Source organism: Tupaia chinensis, unplaced genomic scaffold (genome assembly GCF_000334495.1).
Source record: "Tupaia chinensis unplaced genomic scaffold, TupChi_1.0 Scaffold000153_1, whole genome shotgun sequence".
Classification (NCBI taxonomy): domain Eukaryota; kingdom Metazoa; phylum Chordata; class Mammalia; order Scandentia; family Tupaiidae; genus Tupaia; species Tupaia belangeri.
In genome coordinates, this window is record NW_006159624.1 from 1,060,088 (window position 1) to 1,073,312 (window position 13,225).

Below are 13,225 nucleotides of genomic sequence, written 5' to 3' on the forward strand. Positions count from 1 at the left end.
TACTCTTTCTGTTTCACTTAACAAAACAGTGCAATGTTTAGTTCAACTAGGTAGCTGACTTTTACACTGGCATCTATACTTGGCCAAGAGAATTTGCTTATTTTAGATAGAAGAATGTAGACATACTACAGCTTTAGAGATAACATATGGAGTTATAATGGCAATAAATAAAACTAGAATAAAAGAAAGTATTACCTTAGGGTCATGTATTCCAGAAAGCTCTTCATAGATCTTCTCACCTACCATGACAGCAGCCAAGTTTGCTGTGTATGTAGAAAGGCAAAACATACAGAAAATGGCCCAAAGGTTCATTAGAAACCTTCCAGTCCAACATTTTGGTGGTTTGATGGCTGCTGTTCTACCAAACAAGAGGGCATAACAGACATTTAAGGCTGAAGAAAAGGAGAAGACTTTACTTCTGTTCCGCCCCTTGGGAGTCATACCAAAGGGGCTCTTCCATTCATACAGAGTGAGGAAGATGGCAGTGATATGTAGAGCCACGAAAATCCCCAGCCACATTGTCCAGTGGAGTGGCCACATGAAGGCTCCTATGGGAGCTGCTGTGTCTCGGGTCCTCACTAAGATGCCCAAGCTGGTGGAGAAGAAGGGGCTGGTGAAATCTATCACCTGACTTCGCGCAGTATTAATGCTGAAGGAAGTGACTGCCATGTGTGCAGTCCCACTCAAAAGATCACCCACCAACCCAGTCCAGTGCCCATTTTTCCAGGCTCCATACTTTCCATCCCCAACAATGTAGAGGTCAAAATCAAAGTTCATATCTTCTGCTAGCTTTTCCAGCAGATCAATGCAATATCCATAGCAACACTTTTTGAATTTGATGGGCACTGTATCATTACTGCTATGGAGGCTGCTGAAAAGGCTGTCCAATATGGAAGAGTCATTAGTCATGGGGTCTAGACAGAGCTGGCCAGCAGGGCACAAGCCCTCATCATCTACTTCCCTTGTGAAGACAAATGGATGCTCGATCAGGGTAACCACTCTCAAATGTAGTCTCCTTGGGTACTGAAAATGGGTTTTGTGCCTCCGGGCCTGCTCTGGCCATATTCCATAGTCCATGACAATCTTCCCCCCTTGCCAGCTGCCCAAGCGAGTCCACATTGGCTTTCCCATGGGGTCATGTTGCAGATTCCAGATGAAAAAATTGTTTTCTGAGCTGATGATGGTGGAACCTTTTACTCTGATGGAACCACTGAGGCCTCTGAAAGTGGTGTTGGCTAGAAACCTGGCAGAGGAACAAAGGCAAAAAGTAAGAAAGAATGTTGAGGCCGAAGACAGAAAACAGTACTCATCTTGCTTCTCTTAATTAATAAAATGATACTCTAATTAAAAAAAATGGCATTGCTATTTTTTTCCCAGCAATTAACAAGCTGGGACATAATTCTAGGACAAGAATCCTATTTCATGGAGTGAGTGATATCTCTCCTCAGATTTAACACCCTGACCAGGTGCCTGATTCTTGGTCTTACTCCAAATCTCTTAATTTCCAGTTAAAAGAAGTATTAAATGTTTTTTTCATTATTATGAACTGATTGTTACATAGTTCACAACTTTCCAATCTATGGAAATTTTCAGTATTTTTATCATGCTCCATTTCTACCATTCGCTATGTTAAATGCAATCAAATTCATTCAATAAATATTTTTTGGGGTGTGAAATGAGTTTAATGAGTGCAGATATACTTTCACATTGCTTAAAAATTGCATTCATAACATTAGAAAATAGCCAAATTCTTATTATCAGTGTTCTCCTTGTAGCACAGAAACAATGAACTTATCTCTCTCCATGAGGCCATTCAAAGCTACACGTTGGATATCATCCATTGTACAAGGGAAAAGATGATAAATTAACTTGCTGTTGCTGTTTTTGGGACAGCCTAAGGTTAGCCTCCCTCTAAGTCATTAAAAAAAAATATGGCCCTGGTTTTAGAGAGAGCTTCTGCCAGAAGACAAAAAAAGAAAAATATTAACTAAATGATATTACCGATTCCTAACTTTGTGAACTAGAGCACTTTCAATATATATCCTGATATGGACTAGACAGGAAAACACTTGATCATAGTTTCAATGTCTTTTGAGTCTAGGCAGATAAGACAATAAGAGGTAACTTATACGTTTGTGAGATCTCTGTAATCTTAATTATGGCCTTGTGTCAAAATAAAAGCCCAGGCTTTGGCGGCAGATACATCTGCATTTGAAAATTGGCCCAGCCAACTGCTAGCATTGACCTTGAGCGATTTACTTAACTCTGTTTCAGTTTTGTAATCAGCAAAATGGGAAAAATAATACTTCCTCTAGGATATAGGTGTGGAAAAATTCCACCTTTATCTCTTGGAGTCTTGGCTGGATCTGAGAATAAATTGACATGACAAACAATAATAAGAAAAATGTATTAATTTTAGGTAGCACAAGAGCCCTCATAAAGAAAGAAAGACCCAAAGAAGTAGTTGGATTCAATGACTTATACTGAACTGGACAAAGAGTAGTTAAGTTGTGAAGAAACAAATTACGTGGGGAGGCTTAAGAGTCAAGAGTTATTTTAACAAGGTCTGTATAGAATTCTCCTGATTGAATTTCTTGTCCTTGAGGAAAAGGATGTTGTGTCTTTCTAGTATAGGGAGGGCATCTTTCATATAGGAATTTTATCTTTTGCCTTTAAGAAACAGCATGAAGGTCAAAGTGATCTTTTTGAATCTACTGATTTTCTAAGTGACTTTAATTTAAATAGTTAATAGGCCAGCATGATATATTTTTAACTCCTTCAATGATAAGGATTGGAAATAATTAGTGTGAAGCACATACCACATCTTCTGACATAGGGCAAATATTCCAGACATGGTAGCTATTATTTAGTGCTATTCAAGGTTTTATTTTATTTTTATCCAATTAGGAATGTCCCCAAGTCACTTTTTGCTTTTCCAAATCTCTTATTAGAATTCTTTTTAGTTGTAGACATAAAATATTATATTATAATTAATCCATTGAAGTTACTCAGGGCACATTTCAAATGAAAAGAAATTACATTGAAATGTAGAAATGTAACATAGTAGGTGTTATGAGGAACTAGATACTGCAAATCTAGGCTCTCAGCAAAACACATTCAGAGGGGCCAGCAGGTGGCATGGTGTTTGAGGTACTGGACTCCCACATGGCTAACTATGGTTTAAGTCCTAGACTTGGCGGCTTGCTTACTCAGTTTTCCTCTCTCTCTCTCTGATAAAACTGAAAAATAATGATGATAATAAATAAATAAATAATTCAAAAAAAAAAACACACATATTCAGCCATTGCTTGGCATAAACATTTCTCTGTAATTTATACATACCCATAGAAGTAGTAAGAACTTATGTTGCCACAAAGGAACATACAAAAATCAGAAAGTGTGAAGTACGTACTAATTTTTATTAGAGATGTAAATGTAAATCACATTTGAAGATGCTATCAAGACATGCAATTGAATCGTTCATTTTGGTAGCTTGCAGCTAATGAGAAGATAATTATTCATGTTAGCACTCTCCAGTGGGACTCTACCACTTAAAATGAATTCTATTTTGCAACAAGTAATGAAATACCAGGTGTCTTCAACTTTAAAACAATTTTATGCTTCTTTAGAGAAGTGGGGAATCAAATCACTAAAATGTACAGAATAGTCAACTGATAATTACCAAGGTACTATAAAGGAAAGGTGATTAAAATTGATCACAATTATATTTCTGATAAGAAATATGGCTTTAGGTTTGTTAAAACACACTGATATAACCTAGGGAATAAAATGGCTATTGGTAATAGCCATTTTGGTAAATAGGTAAATTTCATTTGGTCAGTTTAGTGATCAGGAAAGTAAAGTAATAGTTGTGGGAAGAGGAGTCCTTCATTATTTGGGGCTTACTGATTATAGATTTTTAACCGGATGGACCCTTGAGAGACATCTTCTGACTAAATAAATACTTAAGCTATCTCAGAAAAAGGCTTAGAGATCTTCAGAAATCTTTCACAGGTTATATAGCTCCCTTAGAGCAGTAAAACCTGTTCCTCACTATTGGTGTTAAATAAAATTTAAGATGGCCTATGACGGAAGGACAATGCTCATCTCAAGTTGTCTTTGAGATAGTTGTCAAAAAAGTCAAATTAATTAGGATCTGATGTCTCTAATTACCTATCCCAGAAAATCCATTACATATTTCACTATGCAATTAGCATTAAGAACTTGAATACCTGATAATCTTCATTTATGACAGATCATTCATACCTATTTTGTTTTCAGCCTTAGGGCAAGGACAAATTAAAATACACACACCAATAGATTTTGGTTATAGTCAACTTCACTATGTTGTCTTGGTGATGTAATGACACTGTGCAACAAAGTTTAAATATGCATCCCATTATTAGGTAGTAGGAAAGTCATGACAAATTTTTGCATAGAAAACCATAGAAAAAATACATCAAGACTTTTCCAACAATCCAATAGTTACAGGATTAAAATATGGCTTTTGCTTAGGCTAAATTATACCATGTTCCTTTTTATCTTACCCTGGACTCTTCCTGAATGAGCAAGAAAAAAGTCAGGAATATTTTATTGGCAAGATAAACCAATACAAATACTTGTCACAGTTCTTAGCACTAGGATTACAGAGATGAAAGATACACTCATTGGTCTCGAGGAGCTCAAAGTCTAACTATAGGGAGAAAGAAAGTGATCAGGAAATTCAACCGGTACAATGAACGTCATGATAGTAACCTGGTGCCTTGGAACAGAGAGCAAGGACACCTGCACATGTTCTTCTAGGGGTGCCAAGGAAGATTTCTTAAAGAAAGATATGCCAGTACTAAGTCTTGAAGAAGGAAATACAGTTAGCCACAAGTGCAGCTAGGACATGATGCTGTCAACCCAGACAGGTGCATGTACAAAGGCCAGAGAGAGTGTGGTAAGAAATAAGACTGGAGATTAAGGTGAGAAATGAATCACACTGGATCTAAGGCCACAATAGAGCCAGTGGGGAGTCATTGAGGGCACTTGTTTGGGGAGGGACACGATAGTCAGATTTGATTTTAGAAATATTTTTCCCCGGCTACCTATATAGGATATAGTTTGAAAAGAAGAGGGGGATAAACATGGTTCCACATGTGGGAATGAATGCTCCTTCCTTTTCTCTCTTATTTCTCTCTTCCTGTCTCTTTACTTATTTCATAAAGGGTTTAGGGTGGCAAAGGCTAAGGTAATGGCGGGAGAAGTGAAGGGGAGAAGGTATAATCCAGAGACATTTAATCTTTCAAAATAAAAGCAGTGATTTTGCAAAGGCCCAATGCATAGGGTTGTGGTTAGTTCACAAACCATACAAAGAAACTCAGCTTGACAGATGGTCATATAAATAAGACCTATAGTCTTATTTACTTGAATATAAGCTCGATGTAAGCCCATAGAACAATGTGGGTATAAAAAAGACAAAAGGAATCTTAAAATTTCATTAATAGAAATTTAGAACCTGGATCAAAAAGAACAATAATACCATCATTCTCTGTGCTGATCAGACAACTACTCCAGCCTGGATGTGAACTTTAATCAAATCACCCAGATTTTGGAATGTTCTGAAGAAAGGTAAGAAGGTGGAAAATATAAGAAGAAGTAGTAAGTACAACAATCTGATCTAGGAGCAGGATAAAAAAATATCAGAAAATAATATAGGAAAAACAGATTGCAACTAGATCATACAGGTCTCACTTACTTTTTTTATGAGACTGGATTTTATTTTAATAGGAAAAGAGAAGCCATGAAGACTTCTGAGCAGTGTAATGACATAACCAGAGATCTACATTGATACTATTGATCTCAAAGCAAGTAAAATATCCATACAGGAAGGAAGAGATGATAACTGGGAGAATACTTAAAAGAATAATACCATGCTCTTCTCACAGTACAATCAGGGCCTCAATGTTACTCTATCAGTGAGAATCTTGCTTGGCACTGTGCCTTACACATAGTGAGTTTTTAACAGAGCAGTTTAGTTTATCTTTTTTTTTTTTTTTCTAATCAGCAAATCTCCCAAGATACTACTCTGCTTAAAGCAATGAGGCTTATTAGTTAGTTTTACTTTATTAAAAGCTCCCAAATATATCACTAATTAAGAATATGTGTGATTTGGACAGCAGCTGAGATAAAACTTGCACTTTGCCAATTACTAATAAAATGTTTGTGAGACAGTACGAGCAAGATTAGTATTTCATATTTAAGATATATTGTAGGAGCCATATTTGTACACAAAATTTTGACATGCTAATTAAAAGATTTTCTTATTCATTAAAACAAATGAGTAAAGATGTTAACAAAATAACACCCCACTCACTCCATCCTTTTTTTTATTCAACAATATTCACTAAGTGCCAGACACTAAGTGTTAGGAATATAATGGTGAACAAAGACAACAATCTATGCTGCATATATGTATCTTATATTGTATCGAAGGAGACAGGATAAATATGACAATAGGTAATGTGCATGGGCTATTACATAGTAGTAAGTGTGAGAGAGGAAAAATAAATCAGGGAAGACCAAGAGTGGCCTGTCTGAAAAGGAGACATTTAAGTAAAGAAACAAAGAAAGAAAAGGAGCTGGCTATTAGGATATCTGAGTAAGGACCATATCATGTATGGGCAGCAGCAAGTCTAGTACCCTTGAAGTAGGACTATGTCTGACATATTTGAAAAGGGAATAAGGGGCAGGAGAGATGAAGATCAGATCAAAGAAAACTTAAGCAGGGAGTGAGATTTGAGGGAAATAGGATTCTGTATGTCATTGTAAAGACTTCGTTTCTTCTCTGTTTGAGATGAAGAACACTGGGGGCTTGAAGCAGAGAAGTGGTATGATATGACTTTTGTTTAAACACGATTGTTAAAGTGCTGTGTTGAGAATGGACTGAAGTGAGACAAGGACAGATACAGAAAGACTGTTTAGGCATTTAGGCTGTTTCAGGCAGCCAGACGAAAGGTGACAGTGGTTTGGACTGAGATAGTAGCTGTGATAGTGGGAAGAACTTCGTTGGACCTAAGTGGCTTATTTTTTTTTAAATTAAAATTAAAATTTTGATTTTTTGCTATAGGGCGTGTGCGCTCGCCAGACAGACAGAGAGAGACAGAGAAACAGAAAGCAAGAAATCACCCCCCAGGGGGGATGGCCACACCGCAATCCCTTCTCCTCCATTCTCCTCTCGGGATCTTGAGCAAGCACGCACATGCGCCCAGCGTGAGTTTAAGCCACTGGGTCCGGGACTGAAACCGTGGTCGACTATGTGGGAGTCCTGGATCTAAGTGTTTTTAAGCTGCAACTGACAGGATTTGGTGATAGCTCAAATTGGCTGCTAGGAAAAGGGGAGTCAAAGATGCCATTGAGATTTTTTGCCATGGGCAACTGGAAGGATGAAATTGCTATCAACTGAGATAAAGGAAACTATAGGAACATTGGGTTGAGGTGTAAACTACCAAGAGTCCAGTGCTGTGAATGCTGAGTTCGAGATAATTTATAAACATACAAATGCAGATGTTAAGTAGGTAGTTGGATTATCTGAAGCTCAGGAATGAGGTCTACACTGGAGATACAAATTTGGAAACTATCAGCCTATACATTGGTATTAAGGAGACCAAGTGAGATCAGATTGCGAGTAACTGTAGATGAGAAGTCTAAGGAATAAATCTTGAAGCACTCCAACATTTCAAGAAGGCACTGGTGAGAAAAAACTAGTAAAAGAAACTGAGAAGAGATAACCAGAGATGTAGGAAAACAGGCTTTGGTGTGTTCTAGGAGGGCAACTCCAAGTATTTCAAGAAGAGCGCTGTGATTAAGTGTGTCAAATACTTCTGATAGATCACATACATTAGAACTGAAGACAGACAGAGAGAGACAGAGAAACAGAAAGCAAGAAATCACCCCCCAGGGGGGATGGCCACACCGCAATCCCTTCTCCTCCATTCTCCTCTCGGGATCTTGAGCAAGCACGCACATGCGCCCAGCGTGAGTTTAAGCCACTGGGTCCGGGACTGAAACCGTGGTCGACTATGTGGGAGTCCTGGATCTAAGTGTTTTTAAGCTGCAACTGACAGGATTTGGTGATAGCTCAAATTGGCTGCTAGGAAAAGGGGAGTCAAAGATGCCATTGAGATTTTTTGCCATGGGCAACTGGAAGGATGAAATTGCTATCAACTGAGATAAAGGAAACTATAGGAACATTGGGTTGAGGTGTAAACTACCAAGAGTCCAGTGCTGTGAATGCTGAGTTCGAGATAATTTATAAACATACAAATGCAGATGTTAAGTAGGTAGTTGGATTATCTGAAGCTCAGGAATGAGGTCTACACTGGAGATACAAATTTGGAAACTATCAGCCTATACATTGGTATTAAGGAGACCAAGTGAGATCAGATTGCGAGTAACTGTAGATGAGAAGTCTAAGGAATAAATCTTGAAGCACTCCAACATTTCAAGAAGGCACTGGTGAGAAAAAACTAGTAAAAGAAACTGAGAAGAGATAACCAGAGATGTAGGAAAACAGGCTTTGGTGTGTTCTAGGAGGGCAACTCCAAGTATTTCAAGAAGAGCGCTGTGATTAAGTGTGTCAAATACTTCTGATAGATCACATACATTAGAACTGAAAATAGATTGTTGGTTTTAGAAACTTGTATGTCACTGGTGACTTTGTAATTTCAGTGAAGTGTTGAAACCTAATGCCTCAGTGGAGAAAATGTGAGGGAGAATGGAAGAGAGAAACTGGAAATAACTCTTTGGACACTTATTCTGTGAAGAGGAGGAAAATGGAATAGTGATGGTGGGGGGAAATCAGGTAAACATCTCTATGAATATCTGTGTACACGTATTTTAGCTGATGAAAGAAGCACACATGTATATGCATAAAACAATCTAGCAGAAAAAATGTTGATGTGGAAGAGGCACGAGAGAATTCCTAGGACAATGCCCTTGAGAATACTAGTGAGGCTGTGCTGTGAGGCACCAGTGGAGGGATGTTGTTTACTATGAGAAGAGTGTGGACAAAGGAGAAGACAGAGAGAATATAGGGCCCAGGGGCAGGTAGGTGAGTAGATGTGACCAGGAAACTTGTGAAGTTCTTTTCTGATTGATTAGACACATTTACAGCATTTAAAAAGTAAATTATAGATCTGATTATATCGGGTGGTCAGAAAAGTCATGACACATTTTTGCATAGAAAAACAGAAAAATACATCATGACTTTTCCAATAATCTAATACTTTACCCCTGTAGTTCATTTTAGAGAATGTTTATTGCACTTTCAAAATGAGACTAAGGTATTCTTCAAAGTACAGAAAGCAAAGGTGTTTCGTAAGAAATGTTTTAGATCAATTTCAGCTGAAATGATTGCTTTGTTTTCCTACTTGAACTTACGCAAATCAGTTCTGAAACTATCTAGACCTGACTCTCTCTCTCTCTCCCTCTCTCTCCTGTTTGTAAATCTTAACTTCTCTTTTGATTTTTTAATCTCTTAATTTTTTTTTCAGAAACCATCAAGGGGAACTCTTTATCTTTTTTTTTTTCCAGTTTACTCTCTAGCCCCACTTACCCTTTATTTATCACATATATTGTGGTGTAACATTTTTCATAACTAGATTACCATTTAGTTTTTTAAAATGTTATTTTGTACTTCTTGTTATTTTTTATTTTATTTTAACTGACATGTGATAATTATACATATTTTGAGGGTACAGTATGATATACATGTATAAAATATGTAATGATCCAATCAAAGCAATTACAGTATCTTTTACCTCAAACATTAATCTGTGTCAGGAACAATCAAAATCTTTTTTTCTAGTTATTTTAAGACATACAATAAAATAAGTTTAACTGTAGTCACTTTACTATGTTATATAACACTAGAAATTACCCCTTTTACTTAATTGCAGTTTTGTATCCATCGACCAAACTCTGGTTCTTGGTTTTGATTTCATGTAGTTTATATCTTCTTTTGGCCCCTAAGCTAGACTGATCATATTTATTAGGAATTGTTGTACTGTCAGTTCCCTTCATTCTGGTTTCTCTTATTTGTTGCATTGTCTGTCTTTATTTATTTTTTTAAAGTTTCTTCCTTTCTTCTTCTTCTTTTTTTTTTTTTACATTGAATTGCTGTACATCTTTACAGCATAACTCTTTAATTAATTTAAAAATTTCTTCTCAGTTATTTTGGGTTTGTATTTTGTTAATTCCTTCCTTCTTGGTCTCCTTCCATCTTCCACTAATTTAAAATTTTCTTCTCTGTTAATTTTGGGTTGTATGTTTTTACTTTTAAATAATTATTTTATTTAAATTTATTTATTTATTTTAATTTGACTAGACAGGAATAGGGTGAGAGAGAGGAAAGAGAGAGAGAGAGAGAGAGAGAGAGAAAGAGAGAGAGAGAGAGAGAGAGAAAGGAAACCACCAGATCTGAGACTCAAACTGTTGGCCATATGGGAGTCCAGTGCCCTTAACCACCCCTCCACCTGCCGGCCCCAAGGGGTTGTATTTTGTTAATTCCTTCCTTCTTGATCTCCTCCCATCTCTTTCTCTTTCGTGTTTATTTGGATGAGTGCATATTTGTAGTCACATTTTCTTCTTTAATAATAGAGGCATTTAAAGTATAAATATAACATTGATAAACTATTTGTTAGTATTAATTTTTTCCTTTTATTTATTATCTGATAGTTTATAATTTCAATTTGTTTTCTTTTGTGAACTTGGAATTATTTTTAGTATCTACATGATTAAGAATTATCTTTTTTGGGAGGGACCAGCAGGTGGCATGGTGGCTAAGATGCTTGACACTCCCACATGACTGACCATGGTTCGAGACCCAGAGCCGGTGGCTTGTTTTCTCTCCCTCTTTCTCTCTCTCTCTCTGCCTCTCTCTGGTCAAATTAAAATGCTGGTCCTGAATAAATAATTATTTAAAAAAAAGAATTCTTTTTTTATTTTTGTTATTTGTTTCTAATTATATGAGAGGGATTAGATTATAAAATATTTACTTTTACTTATTTACATGTTGTTTTTAGTGTTTTGCCATAGGATGCATGTGCCCACTGGGGAGAGACAGAGAGAGGGAAAGTGAGACATCCCCCACCCCCCAATGGCTGTGAGCCCTTCTCTTGGCTTGAATATCATATCGTGTGCCTGATATGATATTCAAGCCACTGGGTCTGGAAGTTGCACCATGGTTGACCACATGGGAATACAGTGTTCCAACCACCATACCACCTGCTGGCCCCTAATTTTAATTTATTTTTAATACCAGAAAGTGGGTGTTCTCACCAGAGAGAAGTGCTTGTGCCAAATGCCACTGTATATGTTAATGTTACAGGTCTGATATTTCAATATGTGATCACTATATTATGTGAAACTAATAATTTGTTTATATGTTTCTTATAAATCTGCATTTTTCTTTGCTTTGGAAATAGTCCTGTAATAATCCAGTTATTTTCAGTCTTCATTTTGGTGACATAGTAATCTACTTCTGTATTTTTTAAGTGCATCACCATCTTCACACGTCTTCTGCCATATCCTCGTTGTTTACACATCATATATTTACTTTTACTCTGATTTTTTTTTTTTCACTCATCAACCCATCTTTCTGTACATCTCCTTTTCTCATTTTCTCTGTTTCTTTTAAAACATTTGTTTATTTTCTTTATGAGCAGGAAAGAGAGAGGGAGCTACCTGTTTAGTTCTCAATGAGGTCTTCATGCAACGATTCTCCCCTGAGCTCTGCAGCCAATCAGGACCACAGGTGTGCCTGTGGATGCACCTATTGTGTCCAGGTAGACCTGGAACATGAATCAGGAGCTTTCCCGTACGGTGTCCAGAATCACGCAGCCATGCCCTTCCTGTCTGTACCAGGCAACTGGACTATATTCTTTGTTTCTTTTTAGATTGCTCTATTAGCTTTATTTTTTCCCACCTACTGTTGTCTTCTATTAATCATATGTGCACATGGGAATGTCTATTTTTCTCTGTGAAGTATTAAAATTTATTTTTCCCCTTAGGAAATTTTTTGGTATCATTAAAAAAAAATCTGTGTCATCATTCTCTTAAATCTTGAAAAAAGAGCTGTATTTCTTTTCCCATGATCATCTCATCTTCTTTAATATCGTCCCCCTGAGGAATGAGAAATTTGCTCATCATCCACAAAGCTCTATTAAATTTTTTTGCCCATAAGAACTTTGTGGGTTTTTTTGTTTTTTTTTTTTTTTTGCCTTTGCCTGATTAGAAATCTTTGACAATGTTATTACTAGTGACACTCTTCCAAATTCCCCTCCCATGAGCCCCAGCTAATTCTCATTAGGTTTACTGAGTTCAGTTGTCAGGCATACTTGCTCCCACGTATGAGTCTAAATATTTGTTTCTTTGTCATTTTTAATTTAACTCCAGATCTACCAATTGTTGGTAGGCAGTAGAAAACGCATCTCAAAATCTTTTTCCAATTACATAAAGGATTATTCTTGAAGTTTTATTTATTTTTTTTCTTCTTTATCTGGGAGAAGAAGAGAGGTAGCCAGAGATCCATAAATGTTCATAAATACTATCTTTCTTAATGTAATTCATGTTTACACTGAATCTTCTAATCAAAAACTCACAGCCTCCAAAGTTGTATGTTTTTACATTTGTTACAAACTTACACTTAAAAAGTGTGAGTTTTTGTTATTGGTGTTGTTTCTACCTTTTTCTTTTTTTCATTAAAAAGCCTCAAACTAGTCTCTGGATAGACTTTTAGAAATCTTACACCCAATTTTGACTTTTTTTTTTTTTTTCCAGAGGTTTTTGCTATAGGGCATGTGCACTCTCCAGAAAGACAGAAAGAGACAGAAAGTGAGAAATCACCCCCTAGAGGGGATGGCCACACCTCAATGCTTTCTCCTCCATTCTCCTCTTGGGATCTTGGGAAAGCATGCACACATGCCTAGTGTTGAGTTCAAGCCACCAGGTCCGGGACTCGAACCACGGTCAGCCACATGGGAGTCCAGCGACATAGCCATTATGCCAATTGCTAGTCTGAATTTTGACATTTTATAACCTCCATAGACTTCTAGTTGTTTGAATTAATAATCATAGTTTTCATTTTTTTAAAAATTCAAGTGTGTGACATTTAATTCTTTAGAGTTTTTCTTTAAATCCTCTTATTTCCTAAATTATTCTCATTTTACATCTTTTCCTTAAG

The 13,225-nt window shown here is 36.7% G+C and overlaps 1 protein-coding gene across 1 annotated transcript in view; it reads right to left on the reverse strand.

Moving 5' to 3' along the window:
- Positions 1-13,225, reverse strand: part of GRIN3A (glutamate ionotropic receptor NMDA type subunit 3A) — a 180,240-nt gene that overhangs the window by 106,066 nt on the left and 60,949 nt on the right. The window contains exon 3 of the mRNA XM_006145562.2: positions 196-1,243. Within this exon, the coding sequence (XP_006145624.1) occupies positions 196-1,243 (1,048 nt within the window). The remainder of the gene's footprint in view (positions 1-195; positions 1,244-13,225) is intronic.